The sequence below is a fragment of the Babylonia areolata genome, chromosome 20 (genome assembly GCF_041734735.1).
Source record: "Babylonia areolata isolate BAREFJ2019XMU chromosome 20, ASM4173473v1, whole genome shotgun sequence".
Taxonomy (NCBI): domain Eukaryota; kingdom Metazoa; phylum Mollusca; class Gastropoda; order Neogastropoda; family Buccinidae; genus Babylonia; species Babylonia areolata.
In genome coordinates, this window is record NC_134895.1 from 9,536,863 (window position 1) to 9,557,944 (window position 21,082).

The following is a 21,082-nucleotide window of genomic DNA, read 5'->3' on the forward strand; positions in this document are numbered from 1 at the left end:
TCCGAGGGGTCTGTGTAGAGGAGAAGAGAGGGCTGGCCGTACTGAGTGAGTTAAACTAAACACACACACACAAACCCACCTGACCTCACACACACACACACACAGACGCACACACACACACAGACACGCACACAAACACACAGAGAAATCCACTCACCAGGCACAGGAGCGCCAAGCAGGTTCAGTGACCAGCACAAAAGTGGTGGCGGTGTGCTGAGCATTGGTGACGACTGAGACGCTCTCTCCAAACCAGCTGTAGTTCTGTGTGTGGAAGATACTGATCATGTGTGTGTGACTCACAATGGCTGTCAGTCTACAGTGAACCAGTCTTCAGTATATAACATGCGTTCAACCTTCAGAGGCATTTAACACACGCATACATCCTTACACACACACATACACACACACAAACACACACTCACATCCATACATACACATATCCATACATCCTTTCACATACAAACACAAACACACTCACATCTGTGCATATACATATCTATTCATAATTACACACACACACACACACACACACACACCACATCCTTTCACAAACAACACATCCCTACACACACCCACACACATCTTACTGTGTCATATACCACAGACAGACACAGACACACCCACACACATCTTACTGTGTCATATACCACAGACAGACACAGACACACCCACACACATCTTACTGTGTCATATACCACAGACACAGACACACCCACACACATCTTACTGTGTCATATACCACAGACAGACACAGACACACACATCTTACTGTGTCATATACCACAGACACAGACACACCCACACACATCTTACTGTGTCATATACCACAGACAGACACAGACACACCCACACACATCTTACTGTGTCATATACCACAGACAGACACAGACACACACATCTTACTGTGTCATATACCACAGACAGACACAGACACACCCACACACATCTTACTGTGTCATATACCACAGACAGACACAGACACACCCACACACATCTTACTGTGTCATATACCACAGACAGACACAGACACACCCACACACATCTTACTGTGTCATATACCACAGACAGACACACCCACACACATCTTACTGTGTCATATACCACAGACAGACACACCCACACACATCTTACTGTGTCATATACCACAGACAGACACACCCACACACATCTTACTGTGTCATATACCACAGACAGACACACCCACACACATCTTACTGTGTCATATACCACAGACAGACACAGACACACCCACACACATCTTACTGTGTCATATACCACAGACAGACACAGACACACCCACACACATCTTACTGTGTCATATACCACAGACAGACACAGACACATCCACACACATCTTACTGTGTCATATACCACAGACAGACACAGACACACCCACACACATCTTACTGTGTCATATACCACAGACAGACACAGACACACCCACACACATCTTACTGTGTCATATACCACAGACAGACACACCCACACACATCTTACTGTGTCATATACCACAGACAGACACACCCACACACATCTTAAACTAAACATAGCAAAAAACGTCAATGTGCTACTGTGAAGGACAACACTTAAATACGCAGGTACTCTTTGCATGTGAGGTGCTAAAGTCCTTTTTACCTAGATTTTCGGAAAAATCGTTTGAAGATGCTGCTGATAATATTGTATTGTTGTAAGAAAAAAAAATTCTGAAAGTTTGCTTTGCAGTCCAGTTGGACATTTGATTTCTTCTTCTGCGTTCACTCGTATGCACACGAGTGGGCTTTTACGTGTATGACTGTTTTTACCCCGCCATGTAGGCAGCCATACTCCGTTTTCAGGGGTGTGCATGCTGGGTATGTTCTTGTTTCCATAACCCACCGAACGCTGACATGGATTACAGGATCTTTAACGCGCGTATTTGATCTTCTGCTTGCATATACACACGAAGGGGGTTCAGGCACTAGCAGGTCTGCACATATGTTGACCTGGGAGATCGTAAAAATCTCCACCCTTTACCCACCAGGCGCCATCACCGTGATTCGAGCCCGGGACCCTCAGACTGACAGTCCAACGCTTTAACCACTCGGCTATTGCACCCGTCTCGATTTAATCAATTTTACAGTTAGCTTTCTTCAAGGTTCTCACTCCTTTGTAAATGGATCTCTTTTTCACTTTTTTTGGGTCTAAAATCATACATGGATCAACATTAAACTGAAGAACACACACACACACACACACACACACATTATAATACTGAACCGTATTTAAAGAATACAGCAAATACACAACTGACCATGTTACGAATCAGCGCCCATGACTAACAAATCGAACAGAGAAGATATAAAAATACACCGAAAGAACAAAGACTGTGTGATACTTGTAACAGTTTAGAAGATGAGATTCACCTTTTAGACCATCGTGTAAAGTACAATACTTACAGACACAGATTCCTAATCGATATATGTCGTCCAAATGCAAAGCCTAGTGAATTGATCCTTCTAACAGAAATACAGCCAAGGCTGGCGAAATTTGTTCATGAATGTTTCTCTTCTTAATATGCTCATGTTTATGTTTCATTGTGTCTTATAAACTTTAAGGTTTTATGACAATAAAAAGTATTCTATTCTATTCTATTCTATTCTTCACACACATGACAGTAAGCAAGGGGAGAGAGGCTGGGAGAGACACAGACCGACACGAAGAGAGAGACAGGCAATGCTTCACCTGGCTCCCGGGGAACCTCCATGGGAGGATGGACACGTCCAGCTGGACGAACCTGCCTGAAAAATCAAAACAACATCAACCCAGTCACAACTCCACTCACGAAGCACATTCACCAGTCGGAGACTCCAGTCTTCCACCATCACTTCTTCCACAGAATGTAGTAGAAGTATTTCTTTTTTTTTTTCTTTTTTCTTTTTATCACAACAGATTTCTCTGTGTGAGCACGTCACTACACTACAGCGCCACCCCTTTTTTTGTATTTTTTCCTGTGTGCAGTTTTATTTGTTTTTCCTATCGAAGTGGATTTTTCTACAGAATTTTGCCAGGAACAACCCTTCTGTTGCCGTGGGTTCTTTTACATGTGCTAAGTGCATGCTGCACATGGGACCTCAGTTTATCATCTCATCCGAATGATTAGCGTCCACACCACCACCACTCAGGGTCTAGTGGAGGGGGAACTCAGGGTCTAGTGGAGGGGGAGAAAGTATCGGCAGCTGAGCCGTGATTCGAACCAGCACGCTCAGATTCTCTTGCTTCCTAGGCGGACGCGTTACCTCTAGGCCATCACTCCACTATGTATTCAACATAACACCAAATGAAAATGAAAAAAAAACCAAACAAACACAAGCAACGACAATTACAACTGAAGCAACAGGAATTTAAAGCAACAAAAAGATCAGACTGTTTCAGTACTGTTAAAAATCAATAACAAAAAAACAAAACAAAACAAAGGCAAACAAACCCGCCCCCCAACTTTCTGCACTGCTAATACACCGGTCAATGTTTGAAGGATGCGTCACAACTTCTTCTTCTTCTGCGTTCACTCGTATGCACACAAGTGGGCTTTTACGTGTATGACCGTTTTTACCCCGCCATGTAGGCAGCCATACTCCGTTTTCTGGGGTGTGCATGCTGGGTATGTTCTTGCTTCCATAACCCACCGAACGCTGACATGGATTACAGGATCTTTAACGTGCGTATTTGATCTTCTGCTTGCATATACACACGAAGGGGGTTCAGGCACTAGCAGGTCTGCACATATGTTGACCTGGGAGATCGGAAAAATCTCCACCCTTTACCCACCAGGCGCCGTCACCGTGATTCGAACCCGGGACCATTTAACCATTCGGCTATGGCGCCCGTCAGAGTATCTTACCAAAATGGTAATAAAAAAAAAAATCAGTATGTAAACAAATCCTCTGCAACAATCAGGAATACAACGTTTCTGACCTGTGAGGCTCCTGACCAGACAGTTTCCAATAACTTATCACTGAGCTGGTGAGTTTCCAGTCAAACTGCTGTTCAGCTTCACGCCATCCCAGGCTTGCAGATACAGGGTCAAACAATGAACCTACAACTTTGGCTCAATTACTGTGAAAAAAACAAAACAAAACAAAAAAAACCAAAAAAACTTAAAGCACTCAAGTATATCAGGCCTCAACCAGTTCACTTCCATTTTCTGCTTTCAGATTGCTTTCTGTGTAGTAATGTGTGTTTAATCTCTGTGGCAGAGTTGACTGAAAAAGTATGGGCAGGAATGAGTCAGAGAAAGTAAACTGTTCTTCTCACCTTTTCCTTAACATCCATTGCCTTTTACGATTCAGTGATTGTTCACACACATACACATAACATAGGAATGCATAAGACATATTTAATGTGTGACGGAAGCTCTTCTTCTCACTACTGCTTTGTTAACAACCACATGTGCACACACACACACACACACACACACACACACACACTGGTGGGCAGCTTCATGGCGACATGACACTAATAGCTCTGCCTTCACTGCTGGCATGTGGGATGAGAGATACCAAAGCCTTGAGTGGATGTATGTGGATGTATGTGGCATGTGGAGTGAGAGATACCACAGCCTTGTGTGGATGTATGTGGCATGTGGGATGAGAGATACCACAGCCTTGAGTGGATGCATGTGGCATGTGGGATGAGATACCAAAGCCTTGTGTGGATGTATGTGGATGTATGTGGCATGTGGGATGAGAGATACCAAAGCCTTGTGTGGATGTATGTGGCATGTAGAGTGAGAGATACCAAAGCTTTGTGTGGATGTATGTGGCATGTGGAGTGAGAGATACCAAAGCCTTGTGTGGATGTATGTGGCATGTGGAGTAGAGGTGAAGCCACTGTAGTGGGATGAAATACTGGATACACCAACACACACAAATACATACACACAAACACGCCCCCCTCCCATCCCCTGCCGAACACCCACCTTCACACCCACACGCCCTACCTAGTCATCACTGTTTCTCTCACTCACATCTCGGCAACTATGGTGCCACACACACACACACACACACATACTCACACACACACATACTCACACACACATACTCACACACACACACACACACATACTCACACCCCCACACACACACACACACACTCACACACACATACTCACACACACACACACACATACTCACACACACACACACACACCACACACACTCACCCCCCCCCCCACACACACACACACACTCACACACACATACTCACACACATACACACACACACATACTCACACACACACACACACACACACACACACACACACACACACACACTCACACACACATACTCATACACACACACACACACTCACACACACTCACTCACACACACACACACACTCAGACACACACACACACACACTCACACACACACACACACACACACACACATACTCACACACACACACACACACACACACACACACACACACACACACACACACACACACACACACCACCTCATCCCAGAGCAACAACAAGAGCAATCCCAAACACACCAGAACAGAACGACACATCACCAGATTTGCTGAATACAAAACTTGTGGTGGAGGATCAGTGGTGAAACAAAATGACACTGGCTGACAATTCCCCTGGCACAACACAGACAGACAGACAAAACCTGAAAGGCTCAAATGCTGATGAATAGCAACGGATGAGACCGACTTTCAAACCAAAGCTTCAGTCACCTCCTCATTCCAAGACCTCTGTGACGTTCATCAGTCAAACATTTCACTCACTCCAGACGATGGAACGCTATAGAGTTCCTGATGTAAGGTAGCGCTCCGGACGATAGAACGCTATAGCTGTTTCGACAATTAAAATTTTTTCCACGTTTTCCTCATGGGGTAGCATAATAATCACAGCTACACTGGGCATTGCGAACGTGTCAAGGGTCGAGATTTCGTTACAACACACTCCACAGCGAGCCAGCGAGTTCAGGACCCCACACAACAAGCTAATCTGCTTACGTATCAAAAACGGCGTCACAGGCGATACAAGTGGAAATTTTTGGAGCAAACTAGATCACAACAGCAGCTTTTACTGCTGCTGAAGTGATTGAAATGCTTCAAACTGAAAGTTTCGACATTGACGAGGATGATGAAGACGTTGAATAAAGTATCTGCAGTGAAGAAAGCTACCAGCAAGAAGGTACTGATAGTGACTCAGCTTCTGGCAGCAGTGAAGAGGGAGGGGGGTGGGCGTTCACATGACGTGAGGAGAGGGGTCAGTGGTTCAAGTACAGTGAGTTTCATTCAGTTAATTTATGTTTTGTATTTTTTGTGATTTTTTTCCTAACCCTAACAAATGGGTCGTCTGTTGGGAAAAGCAAGGGAGAGAACTATTCGTCCGGAGTGAGTTAAAAATACCAACGTAATTCCCAGCTCAAATACCCAAATACATGATCAGATATTCCACATGGCAAACATGTTCAACCCCATCCAAAACACAGGAGACATGATATACTAGCAGTGTACCTCGATAGGTTTTACTGGAGACAACTGCCACGACAGCTCCCCGCTGGTCTCCCTTTCCTCCAGAAAATGGTGAGCCAATCAGCAAATCGGGAAAGCTGTCGCCATCGATGTCTCCCTCTGCCAGAGACCTGCCCAGGTTGCAGTAGTGATCCTGGAAATCATGTCAGGACAGACGGATACGCACATCATCCTGTTATCATTATATGTCACATGCCACACCTGTCAGTATTTTCTCCCCCTCCACTAGGCCTTGAGTGGTGGTCTGGATGCTAGTCATTCAGACGAGATGATAAAACCAAGGTCTCGTGTGTAGCATGCACTTAGCGCATGTAAAAGAACCCATGGCAACGGAAAGGTTGTCCCTTGCAAAAAGTTTGTAGAAAAATCCACTTTGATAGGAAAACAAATACATCTGCAGGCAGACTATAAAAAACGAAACAAAAATGGATGGCACTGTTCTGTAGTGAGGCACTCTCCCTGGGGACAGCAGCCTGAATTTCACACAGCTGGGCACAGTACTAACTAGGCCACCGCTCCACCTAAATGGAAATGGATCACTGGAAGATGATACGTGGTTATCTCTGCAGTTGACAAAAGTGATCAGAAATGCTCCTGTTACAACGGGCGCAATAGCCGAGTGGTTAAAGCGTTGGACTGTCAATCTGAGGGTCCCGGGTTCGAATCACGGTGACGACGCCTGGTGGGTAAAGGGTGGAGATTTTTATGATCTCCCAGGTCAACATATGTGCAGACCTGCTAGTGCCTGAACCCCCTTCGTGTGTATATGCATGCAGAAGATCAAATACGCACGTTAAAGATCTTGTAATCCATGTCAGCGTTCGGTGGGTTATGGAAACAAGAACATACCCAGCATGCACACCCCCAAAAACAGAGTATGGCTGCCTACATGGCGGGGTAAAAACGGTCATACACGTAAAAGCCCACTCGTGTGCATACGAGTGAACGCAGAAGAAGAAGAAGAAGAAGCTCCTGTTACAATCAGGAGTCATTTGTGGACACATTTTGCACAATTCTGTCAAAAAAACAAACAAAAGGTAAAGATTCTATTTCTTAATAAACATACATGCATATTCTGAACAAACTGCTGATGGAGTAGCCATGCATTTTGTATTTGTATTTCTTTTTATCACAACAGATTTCTCTCTGTGAAATTTGGGCTGCTCTCCCCAGGGAGAGCGCTTAGCTAACTACAGCGCCGCCTTTTTTTGTTTTTGTATTTTTTCCTGCGTGCAGTTTGATTTGTTTTTCCTATCAAAGTGGATTTTTCTACAGAATTTTGCCAGGAACAACCCTTTTGTTGCCATGGGTTCTTTTACCAACAGTAAATCAAAACATTGTTTTAAGAACAGCTGTGTTTATTCATGACATGACAAACTGGTATCACTGGTTTACAGGCATTCTCATGTTTCGGGACAGGATCTAAAAAATCAAAAAAATCAAAAAAAAAATCACAGAAAAACTGTTTAAATTACATAAGAAATGAACGCATGAAATGAAAAGCAAAAAGGGGGCTTCAAAACTGAAGGACTGTGCAAGAATCAACAGGCGTAAAGTCAAACCTCTGACCTGACAGGTCACAGTCATGTTGTGGGCAAACTTCCGCTGCCCAGTGCCGTAAAACACCTCCACTGTTCCCTGGAGACAAAAAAAAACAACAACAAAATGTTGACTGCTCACATACAATGAAATACAATAACTAAGGCACAGCTTTTTCTTGAACACACACACACACACATGCACACACACACACAAACACACAATTCTTCTTCTCCTCAAATCTAGTCTTAAAACCCACCTCTTCCCAAAATAGCCTACCTTCCCTGCCTCTTCCTTGTCTTCAGTTTTTCCAGTTTTAGAGTTACGCATGTGTGTGAATGACTGGTGCGAAAGCGCTTTGATTTGTCTCTGCACAAGATTCAGTGCAATATAAATATAATAATTATTATTAATTCTATGGAGAGTCATTAGGGTCCTACACAGAAGAACTGATCACCAGATTCCTCTCAGTCTGTTGGTTGTGTGTCTTCTTCTTCTTCTGCGTTCACTCGTATGCACACGAGTGGGCTTTTACATGTATGACCGTTTTTACCCCGCCATGTAGGCAGCCATACTCCGTTTTCGGGGGTGTGCATGCTGGGTATGTTCTTGTTTCCATAACCCACCGAACGCTGACATGGATTACAGGATCTTTAACATGTGTATTTGATCTTTTGCTTGCATATACACACGAAGGGGGTTCAGGTATTAGCAGGTCTGCACATATGTTGACCTGGGAGATCGTAAAAATCTCCACCCTTTACCCACCAGGTGCCGTCACCGTGATTCGAACCCGGGACTCTCAGATTGACAGTCCAATGCTTTAGCCACTCGGCTATTGCGCCTGTCAAGGTTGTGTGTCAAAGCTTCTGTCTTTTCACATGCTTTTCCTGTCCTTCTTCTTCTTCTTCGTTCGTCGGCTGCAACTCCCACTTTCACTCGTATGTATTTGTATTTCTTTTTGTCACAACAGATTTCTCTGTGTGAAATTCCGGCTGCTCACCATCACTTCTTCCACAGAATGTAGTAGAAGTATTTCTTTTTTCTTTCTTTCTTTTTTTCCCTTCTTTTTATCATAACAGATTTCTCTGTGTGAAATTCAGGCTGCTCTCCCCAGGGAGAGCGCGTGTCACTACTCTACAGTGCCACTCTTTTTTTCTTTTTTCTTTTTTTTGTATTTTTTCATGCGTGCAGTTTTATTTGTTTTTCCTATCGATGTGGATTTTTCTACAGAATTTTGCCAGGAACAACCCTTTTGTTGCCGTGGGTTCTTTTACGTGTGCTAAGTGCATGCTAGAACATGGGACCTCGGTTTATCGTCTCATCCGAATGACTAGCGTCCAGACCACCACTCAAGGTCTAGTGGAGGGGGAGAAAATAGCCGCGGCTGAGCCGTGATTTGAACCAGTGTGCTCGGATTCTCTCATGTCCTAGGTGGACGCGTTACCTCTAGACCATTACTCCACAAATGTACTAATGTACACAAGTGGGCTTTTACGTTTATGACCGTTTTTACCTCGCCATGTAGGCAGCCATACTCCGTTTTCAGGGGTGTGCATGCTCGGTATGTTTTTGTTTCCATAACCCACCGAACGCTGACATGGATTACAGGATCTTTAACGTGCGTATTTGATCTTCTGCTTGCGTATACACACGAAGGGTGTTCAGGCACAAACAGGTCTGCACATATGTTGACCTGGGAGACTGGAAAAATCTCCACCCTTTACCCACCAGACGCCGTTACCGAGATTCGAACCCGGGACCCTCAGATTGAAAGTCCAACGCTTTAACCACTCGGCTACTGCGCCCATCAGTTTTCCTGTCCATTGTGCAGTGTTGTCAATCCACTGTCTTGGTTTTTTTTTTTTGTGTGTGTCTAACCCTACATCCCCCTCCCTACACAGTTCCTTGGAGGATTGTTTCAACAAGGCCACTGGATCTACACCCCCCCCCCCCCCCCCCACACACACACACACATTCTCATCTAATATCATTTAACAGTGAAAAGACGTTAAACTAAAGAACGAACGAACACACATATTCACATACACATACATACATACAGATATCAAAATCTATTTGCTGTCTTCGTACACAAAGATATGTACACACACACGCACGCATACACATTAAGACATCAATAATTGTTTGCTGTCTTGCATAATGTTTCAACTTATCCTCCCTGTGCTTTTGTTTCAAAACTACACAAAGGTTGTGGAGAGGTGTAAAAATTGGCTGTGATGTGAGCAATATATATATATATCTGAATGAATGAATGAATGAATGAATGAATGAATGAATGAATGAATGAATGAATGAATGAATGAATGAATGAATGAATGAATGAATGAATGAATGAATGAATGAATGAATGAATGAATGAATGAATGAATGAATGAATGAATGAATGAATGAATGAATGAATGAATGAATGAATGAATGAATGAATGAATGAATGAATGAATGAATGAATGAATGAATGAATGAATGAATGAATGAATGAATGAATGAATGAATGAATGAATGAATGAATGAATGAATGAATGAATGAATGAATGAATGAATGAATGAATGAATGAATGAATGAATGTATGTATGTATGTATGTATGTATGTATGTATGTATGTATGTATGTATGTATGTATGTATGTATGTATATATGTATGTATGTATGTATGTATGTATGTATGTATGTATGTATGTATGTATGTATGTATGTATGTATGTATGTATGTATGTATGTATGTATGTATGTATGTATGTATGTATGTATGTATGTATGTATGTATGTATGTATGTATGTATGTATGTATGTATGTATGTATGTATGTATGTATGTATGTATGTATGTATGTATGTATGTATGTATGTATGTATGTATGTATGTATGTATGTATGTATGTATGTATGTATGTATGTATGTATGTATGTATGTATGTATGTATGTATGTATGTATGTATGTATGTATGTATGTATGTATGTATGTATGTATGTATGTATGTATGTATGTATGTATGTATGTATGTATGTATGTATGTATGTATGTATGTATGTATGTATGTATGTATGTATGTATGTATGTATGTATGTATGTATGTATGTATGTATGTATGTATGTATGTATGTATGTATGTATGTATGTATGTATGTATGTATGTATGTATGTATGTATGTATGTATGTATGTATGTATGTATGTATGTATGTATGTATGTATGTATGTATGTATCTATCTATCTATCTATCTATCTATCTATATATATATACATACATACATACACACATACAATCATACATACCTCATAAGAGAGTCGAGAAGAGCCAGTACTCGGAGCTCCAGTCGCTATGTCAGCTATCCCATCCTGGTTGATGTCAACAATGGCCACTGATGAGCCCAGCCGTCCGTTGACCTACAACCCACCAACATGAAACTAGAGACGCACACAGCAGAGATGATGTCCTCAATCCAGTCTTCCTCTGAATGATACTGCAGATGAACCCCCCCCACCCCCCAAAAAAAAAACAACCACCCAAAAACAACAAAAACCACAACAAACAAAATTAAACATAAAATAAAACCAACAAGAAAACACCACAATTGCAAAAATAATAATATCAGTTCTCCACTGAATGAAAAAAGATTAAATGTTCCACAGCTTTTAACTCACTCAGTGCAGCCAGTCCTCTCTTCTCCTCTACACAGACCCCTCAGATGTCCAGTGGGTGTCTGAATGACCCAACCTTTAGCTTCCGTCGTCAGAATTGTGGTATCTTTGTCAACATTCACCTCTTCAGTATAAGAGCCTTCCGCTTGCAATATTTTGATGGTGGTAATTGGGGTGAAACGCTGTTAACGTCGTCTCTTTTGCCGTTCGTATGGAGAGAGTTAACTCTTTCATCACCAAGTGTCTGTGTGAAAAGTGCTCCCCAGCGCCAAATATTTAAGATATGATGGTCTCAGTCACAGGCTTTGGTTCATGTCAAAACAACACAACGGAACTGTTCACTTCAAACTGTGTCACAGAGCAAAGGTGAGTCATTGTTCTATCAGAGGGGAAACTGGCTGCAGCCATCAAGCTTTGTTACAATGTGAACAAGAGAGGCAAGGCCTTCAAGACTCACTTGTGATAAATCAAGTCCCCTAGCAGTAATTACAGAGTAATTTCCCTTTTTTCAAGACTCACTTGTGATAAATCAAGTCCCCTAGCATTAATTACAGAGTAATTTCCCTTTTTTACTGTCTGCACCAAAACGTTTGCAAAATAAATAAAACTTCCATGCTTAGCAAAAGAAGTTCCTGTTTGAACAAAAAATGATAATAATGACTCCTCTTGTTGTTGTGTCAGAATAAGAGGTCAAAGTGCCAAGTTTAGAGAATACAAAAAATATAAATATAACAGTAAATGCAGTTTGCATATAATTAGGCTTCTTTTTTATATTTTTTTGTGCCCATCCCAGAGGTGCAATATTGTTTTAAACAAGATGACTGGAAAGAACTGAATTTTTCCTATTTTTATGCCTAATTTGGTGTCAACTGACAAAGTATTTGCAGAGAAAATGTCAATGTTAAAGTTTACCACGGACACACAGACACACACACAGACAACCAAACACCGGGTTAAAACATAGACTCACTTTGTTTACACAAGTGAGTCAAAAACGGTCTTGTTAACATGACCCTTGATGTCAACTTAAGTTGCCTATGGCGGTGCACTGTCCAGTCAACTAAAGTCGCCTATAGCAGTGAAAGAGTTAAGGCTATCAGGGCAATCTTCATCCTCCCTCTATTTCAACCTTCCCAAACTGAAGTGAAGTACCAATTCACACCTGGGAGAGAGGAAAATCCAAATGAAGTGTGTCTGCATGCCTGTACATTAAACACTGCTTCTTCATGAACATATCACAATACACAAACAGAAAAAAAAAAGAAAAAAAAGAAAAAAAAAAAAAGAATCATAGTGTGATTCCAGCCAGCTCAGATTTAACACACAGACAGAAGAAGTTGTTAATGAAGAAGCACACAACAATAATAACAAAATCGGTCTCTACTGCAGCCACTATGGCCAAGTTGTCTGCGTCGCAGACTGACGACTGAAGGACGTGGGTTTCAGTCCCATCTGAAGTGGAGTTGGTTGGCCCATGGCTAGCTCCTTCCCAGATGATGGAGTCTTCCATCGGACTGATGGATGAGTAGGCAGGCAGGCTTATCTGTTGGTGTGTGTCCTCATATGGGAGAAGAGGCCGATTCTGGATGCGCAGCACTTCCCACAGGTGTTGCAAGGGAAAACACCTGACCAGCACAGGTGACTTTTTTTTAGTGAGGAGTTGTGCAGTCCGTTCCCCACTCTCTCGCCTACCAACACTCACAGTCCCACAGGTGCAGATATTGCCACGTGTATGACGGCCTCAGCAGGTGCAGGTTTTCTCTTCGGAGTTCTGTCTCCTAGGAGGACTTCCAGCCAAAGATAAGAGCTCCCCCTGCCCTTTGGTATTCCTCTTCCACCTTCACAGCTGTTGGGAAAGGTTTCCTCCTCTGCCTGGTCCGTTGTTGGGAGACTTCACATGCGGCAGGTAGTACTGGGTTACATGGTACCAGTAGCAAGGGCTATGCCCCTTCCCAGAACTGAGTGTGCTATAAGCTCAAACATGAAGAATGGGACCACACATGTGTTGTTCCTGCTTGTGTTTATTTCATAACCTACAATATTGACAGCTTTTCTGTAGTATCAGTATGTGTTTCGGTACCAGAAATAAGTGTGGCTTATGTATGTATAAAGTTTAATTTTTTCCAAAATTTTTTGGGTGCGGCTTATATACCAGTGTGCTCAATAGACCAAACTTTACGGTAAATCCATTTCACAGATGCATCTTTGGGAGTGGCATTTCCTGGCCAACACATGTGTCTGTAGCCTCTCTCTCTCAGCCTGGTTGACATTGGTAAGTACTATGAGAGAACAGCTTTTTTTCATTTTCTCTGCATAGGCGGGTAACAGTTTGCACAGGACAGGAATCAGACCCCTGCCGGAGTCTGCACTAGTGGGTCACGGTTAAGTATGTGTAATTAAACAGCTTTTTCAAGGAGTCCCAAACCTAACTGGCCCCCATGGCAACACCTGTATCCCCCATCGTTATTCATAATCATCATTTAGAAAAAGTTATATATTTCAAACTGTATCTTTATTAAAGTTAGCTAGTTATGTGTTGAATAGTCCAGTTGGTGGTTGTTTATTGTAGGTCCCCACATGAACCTCTTTTCAAATAATAATCTACAGAAGTAGTGCATATAATATTTGATTATTGATACATTTTTTGTCGTAATCCCACTTCCCGCCTCTCACACACACCCTTCCAATATTATGTTTTTTCTTTCTCCAATCACTGACACTCACCCTCTCCATTTTACATTTTGTACTCTTATCTTTTCCACATTCTGTTCTCTCTCTCTCTCCCTTTCTTAGTCCCCTCCCCCTTGCCCCCCCCCCCCCACCCCCCGCCCCCTCTCCCCCTCCACCTCAACCGCCCCCCTTTTCATTCAAATATACAGAAATGTCGATTTCTAATTAATAATAACAATCATCAATATGATAGAAATTATATTAATCCAAATAATAACATCATTTATTTTCAGTCTAATATCATCATCTTAGATGAACAGACTATAAATAAATACACGAACGATCATCATCATCAAAATATAGAAATACTGAAATGTACCAAAATTGGGGGGGGGGGGGGGGGAGAGATAGCGAGAGAGAGAAAAAAAGTTAGTCTCTATGTGTACTGCATTCCAACTCACCAAGTGTGTGGAATGCAAAACGATGTCCGCCGACTCATCCAGGTTTAAGTCAGACAGGGGCAGACCTTTGTCACTGCCTGGAACAGCACACACACACACACACACACACACACACACACACACACACACAACACACACACACACAAAAACCATGTTGAAAGACAGAAAGCATGAAAGAATGAATGAACAAAAAACATACAGCAGATGAATGAGAAAAAAAAAATCAAACCTATTTTGAAATACTGTAGCTCCGGTGACAATAACTGCCCATATCCACAAACAAAAACAAAGAAGACACAAATAAACCCCAACAAAGACATAACTCAACCCAGAAGAACACATAAACTAACAGAAAATTTGGTGTGACAGCTGATGAATTCCACTTAAAATTAGCTTAACACACTTGACTGCCTTAATCATTGGACATGTGCATGTGAATACTTGACATACTCTCAATTAAAAGGGTCCGAAAAATATCAAACCCTGCTGAACTCTTTTTTGGAACAATTTGGAGATTCTTTTTTTAAGGAATATATGAATTCTTTTTTAGGAGCACAGACCCTCAGTCATATTGATATACATTTTTTCACCTTCTTTAGAAATAAAGGCAAAACAAATCGGCTGATTGGTCTGCTCAGGCAAAACAAATCAGCTGATTGGTCTGCTCAACGTAGGTTCAGTGTAAACATGCATGCGATTGGTGTTGGCTCAGCTTCATCTCCTTCTTCTTCTTCTGCGTTTGTGGGCTGCAACTCCCACGTTCACTCGTATGTACACGAGTGGGCTTTTACGTGTATGACCGTTTTTACCCCACCATGTAGGCAGCCATACTCCGTTTTCGGGGTGCTTCATCTCCTGAGACCAGCATCATTACTCACTGCCCAAACCTGTGCTCAGTTCATGATATATGTCACAGAACAACCTGGGGGCTTACAACAAGAAAAGAGCTGGGTGATCCTAACTAGCCCCCCAAAAATGAAGTCACTGGAGAAATTCTGACATGAGCATAACATCTGAACTGCGACTGGTCATAACAAAATATGATCGGAACAAACTGCAACCCATCATAACAAATTATGACAAAAATTGAGGATTAAATCACTGAAGTATGTACTCTGGTAAACACCATTGGTAAACACCTTGTCTGAAAAGAACAGAACACAGAGGTACTTTGTGTCGTGCGAGAACAAAACGGATGGACAGACAGGCAGACAGACAAATTACCAAACGGACAGATTACCAAAGAGGACAAAGACAGCCCCTTCCTGAGGGGAGCCATTGTAGCGATAGCCCGGAGCCCCGATCACAACGTCATCGTTTCCATCTCCATCTAGGTCCCCTGCTGCCATGGACCTGTCACGTTTCAAGAAAGCATCGAATCATGTGGATGGATCCATATACACTAAGCCTAGGGGGAAAAAAAAAAAATGGTGGAGGGTGGGGGGGTGGAGGTGGGTGTGGGCATGTAGCAAATACCTGACCTACATGTAGTCTCAACATGCTGGTCCGCCCTTGACACTTAGCTTATCAAACGCTGAAGAAATAACCTTCTTGAAGAAAGAGAAACAACAACAAACTATTACTGGCCTGTGCCAAATCATTCATACATTCATTTATCTATTCAAGGCTTAAGAGCATTGGGTTATGCTGCTGGTCAGGCATCAGGTGTAGCGTGTATGGATTTTCCGATCGCAGTGAAGCCTCCTTGAAAAACTGAAACTATTTACTATGACTATTATTTGTTTTTCCACTAATTATGTGTTTCATTTATGTGTAATTTAACATATATCTTAAAAAATCTATTTATGATTTATGTCCTCACACATTTTAAACACTGGTCAGTGTGTCAATTCACTGGTTAGCTTTTCCTTCATGACTGTCCAACTTCTCAGCTGGTCTGTCAACCAGTCAGCAGGCTATCGACACGTCGTCCAATTCATGATAATCATTTCTCTGTCTGTCTCTGACTCTCTCTTTTCTGTCTGATTTTTGGTCTTTTTTTTCTGTCTCCGTCTCTCTCTTTTGTCCATCTGACTTTGCAGTCTAAATATTTACCTTAAGATCTTTCAACTGAACAGCTAATTTAAGTACAATGAAATATTCATATTTTCCAGCATGCTTTGTTGCTTTTACTGCCTATTAATGACATGAGTCCTTGTTCTTGTTGCTTATAGTCTAGCCGACAGCACAGGGCCATATCAGGACTGTCAAACCATACAAATGCTCAACCGCGTCAACACAAAACTGTCACATCTACAAAAAACACAAACCCACAAAACACAGTTCATGACACAGCGTCCCACCCATTTAACTCCTTGTGGCAATCAAGACTAGGTCATGCTGAGGACACCAGCCATTCCGCTTATTTTATCATCCCCAGATTACAAAAAATGATAAAAAGGGGAAAAACAATAATTCAAAAACTACATTAAAAAGGCCATATAGGCAAATAACACTGCAGAATGGACAGTTAAAGCCCATTCCAGTGTTTACATCTCACTACCTAATTGCCAGAGCAAAACAGCACAGACAGTACATCATAGACTGCGGAAAAGATAAAAAAAAAGAGTGTCAAGGCTTGCTTGAAAAAAGAAAGGGGAATGGACTGGGAAAGCAGAAAATGAAGACAACAGTGAAGAAAGAAAGAAAGGCAGAAACAAAGAGAGTGATAGAAAAGAGGAAATTCCTTGCACAGAATTTCCAGAAGGCGGGGACGCTGTTTATACAGAAAGACCCCTGGCGTCCCCACTGGGGGATCGACATGAGTCAATGTGCATCTTTACACAGAGAATCCAGAAAAAAACAAGAAAGAAAAAAAAACCAACATCCAGAACAAAAAGACCATTCTGATAATGGAAATACATCAGGTGACATTAAAAATGACAAACAAAGTTACAACGCTAATTTTCATGCGTCCTCACCAGCCAAGTTTGGCGTACGAATTGCTGACAGAATACACAGCATCTGGAGCCTTCTCATTGCTTTCAAGCCGTCCCCGTTTGCTGTTCACCTTCTTTTTCATAAACGTCGCTGCTCGCTCTTTCTGTTTCAGCAACAGTGCCTCCTGGCGAGAAAAACAAAAAAGGCACTGCATCCTATACCATTGTTCAGAAAACAGGTACTCATCATCATCACTGTTGTTTGTAGTCCAGCCGACTACACACAGCCATATCAAGGCTGAAAATTATAAATGTCACACACAGTCTGAAAAACAAAAGCTTCTTGATAAGAAAGTAAGGCACAAGTACAGTCATATTCAAGCACATAAACCTAGGACATGCTTCTGATGTTGACCAACTTCAGCAAATTTTGACCAGAAGATAAAAAAAATAATAATAAAGTAACCTGAGCATCAACATAATTATACACGATACACAAAATATTGTATCATAACATGTACATACAGAACCAAAAGACACCAGCATGCACCTCACAGTTCCTAGGTGCGAAAAAAAAAAAAAAAAAAAGAAAGAAGAAAAAATAAGACAAAAGAATGCAACACTGTAAGAATGCTCAGTTATCAAACCCTGAAAAAGACAACAACAACAAAAAAACCCAAACAAACCGATCCAAGGTTTTCTAGAAAAAACCCCAACAAAATGCAGGTTGAACGAAGCAACAAGTTTCAGTTTCAGTTTCAGTAGCTCAAGAAGGCGTCACTGCGTTCGGACAAATCCATATACGCTACACCACATCTGCCAAGCAGATGCCTGACCAGCAGCGTAACCCAACGCGCTTAGGCCTTGAGAAAAAAAAAGTAAATAAATAATAGATAAATACATAAAAAAAGAACTACTACTACTAATAATATGCATAAGGCGCAAAAACTTGATGATGTCAACTATAAGCGTACCAAAAAAAAAAGAAAAAAAGATGACAATAATAATAATAATAAAAATAAAATAAACAAATAAATAAAAGCAGCAATGACGGGCGCAACAGCCGAGTGGTTAAAGTGTTGGACTGTCAATCTGAGGGTCCCGGGTTCGAATCACGGTGACGGTGCCTGGTGGGTAAAGGGTGGAGATTTTTCCGATCTCCCAGGTCAACATATGTGCAGACCTGCTAGTGCCTGAACCCCCTTCGTGTGTATATGCAAGCAGAAGATCAAATACGCACGTTAAAGATCCTGTAATCCATGTCAGCGTTCGGTGGGTTATGGAAACAAGAACATACCCAGCATGCACACCCCCGAAAACGGAGTAAGGCTGCCTACATGGTGGGGTAAAAACGGTCATACACGTAAAAGCCCACTCGTGTGCATACGAGTGAACACAGAAGAAGAAAGAAGAAAGAAGAAGAAAGCAGGAAGACAGAAAATAAGAAAGAAAGAGATGACAGAAAGCAGAGAGACAAGCCGGAGACAAAGAAGTGTGGTGGAAAAGAGGGAACTGCCAGCACAGAATTTCCAAAAGGTGGGGAACACGATTTACACTGAAGGTTTGCCAGCATCCCCAAGGATAAAAACTGTCTGTCTGTCACATGTCCACGGTTACTGCAGATGATGACAGCTGATATATCTATCATTATTATTGCAAAAGCAAAATGTCTATTGTTACTGCAAATGACAGCCATGCCCATCATTATTGATAATGACAGACATGTGCATTGTTATTGCAAATGACAGCCATGTCCATTGTTATTGCAAATGACAGCCATGTCCACTGTTATTGCAAATGACAGACATGTCCATTGTTATTGCAAATGACAGACATTGCAAATGACAGACATGTCCATTGTTACTGCAAATGACAGACATTGCAAATGACAGCCATGCCCACTGTTATTGCAAATGACAGCCATGCCCACTGTTATTGCAAATGACAGCCATGACAGACATGCCCACTGTTATTGCAAATGACAGACATGTCCATTGTTATTGCAATTGACAGACATGTGCATTGTTATTGCAGATAACAGCCATGTCCATTGTTATTGCAGATGACAGCCATGTCCATTGTTACTGCAACTGACAGACATTTCCATTGTTATTGCAAATGACAGACATGTGCATTGTTATTGCAAATGACAGACATGTCCATTGTTATTGATAATGACAGACATGTCCATTGTTATTGATAATGACAGCCATGTGCATTGTTATCGCAGATGACAGCCATGTCCATCGTTATTGCAAATGGCAGACATGTCCACTGTTATCGCAGAAGACAGATGTGGTCGTTACAGACATGTCCATTGTTATTGCAAATGACAGACATGTCCATTGTTATTGCAAATGACAGACATGTCCACTGTTATTGATAATGATGACAGCAGACACAAAAATCATGATGAACAAAAGTGATGACCCACCACCACCACCACCACCATCACTCTCCCATCTTTTGTTCTTGTTTTCATCCTTACTGTTGCTGTCATCATCATTAGAACATCCCCACTTCATCTCCAGGGCTCATTTCCAAGTGTGAACAGCAAACAAGGAGAAGAAGAAAAAAACATAAACATAACTGGATTATCACTACATCATAATCGTTATCATCGCTCCGAGTCTTCACCGTCCTTTCATGTACGTTTATATGTATTTGACTGTGCTTTCATATCTGTGAAACTGCATGTTTGGTGCATATCTGTTATGCATGTGTGGGTGTATGTGTGAATGTGTGTCTTCATGTTTTACATTTATCTGCTTATTTATCATCATTGTTATTATTATTATTATTATTATTATTATTATTATTATTATTATTATTATTATTATTATTATTACTACTACTACCTTTTTTATATTATAATTATTATTTATTTATTTATTTATGTAAGCTTATCTATTATTTATTCACCTTTTTTTTTCTCAAGGCCTGACTAAGCGCGTTGGGTTATGCTGCTGGTCAGGCATCTGCTTGGCAGATGTGGTATAGCGTATATGGATTTGTCTGAACGCAGTGACGCCTCCTTGAGCTACTGAAACGGAAACTGTCCTTGATGTCATCAACAGCATCTTCATAACAACAATACCAAGAACGAACAATACATACAGGAAAATCAGTGGGGTGAAAGAAAGAAGAAATGAAAAGAAAACACACACACACACACACAACAACAACAACAACAAAACAACAACAACAAACACACACACTAATCCATGGATGGGAGTGACTGGTTTATTTTTTCATACAGTAAATTTTTTTTAATAATCAATTTCATTTCCATTTTGACGGGCGCAATAGCCGAGTGGTTAAAGTGTTGGACTGTCAATC

The 21,082-nt window shown here is 41.5% G+C and overlaps 1 protein-coding gene across 2 annotated transcripts in view; it reads right to left on the minus strand.

Annotated features, from left to right (window-relative positions):
- Nucleotides 1–21,082, minus strand: part of LOC143295048 (phosphatidylinositol-glycan-specific phospholipase D-like) — a 50,179-nt gene that overhangs the window by 11,728 nt on the left and 17,369 nt on the right. For both annotated transcript variants that reach the window (XM_076606603.1, XM_076606604.1), the window contains 8 exons: nucleotides 17,786–17,928; nucleotides 16,105–16,217; nucleotides 14,865–14,941; nucleotides 11,368–11,478; nucleotides 8,099–8,167; nucleotides 6,512–6,662; nucleotides 2,722–2,777; nucleotides 158–261 (listed from right to left, as the gene is read on the minus strand). In XM_076606603.1, the coding sequence (XP_076462718.1) occupies nucleotides 158–261; nucleotides 2,722–2,777; nucleotides 6,512–6,662; nucleotides 8,099–8,167; nucleotides 11,368–11,478; nucleotides 14,865–14,941; nucleotides 16,105–16,217; nucleotides 17,786–17,928 (824 nt within the window). The remainder of the gene's footprint in view (nucleotides 1–157; nucleotides 262–2,721; nucleotides 2,778–6,511; nucleotides 6,663–8,098; nucleotides 8,168–11,367; nucleotides 11,479–14,864; nucleotides 14,942–16,104; nucleotides 16,218–17,785; nucleotides 17,929–21,082) is intronic.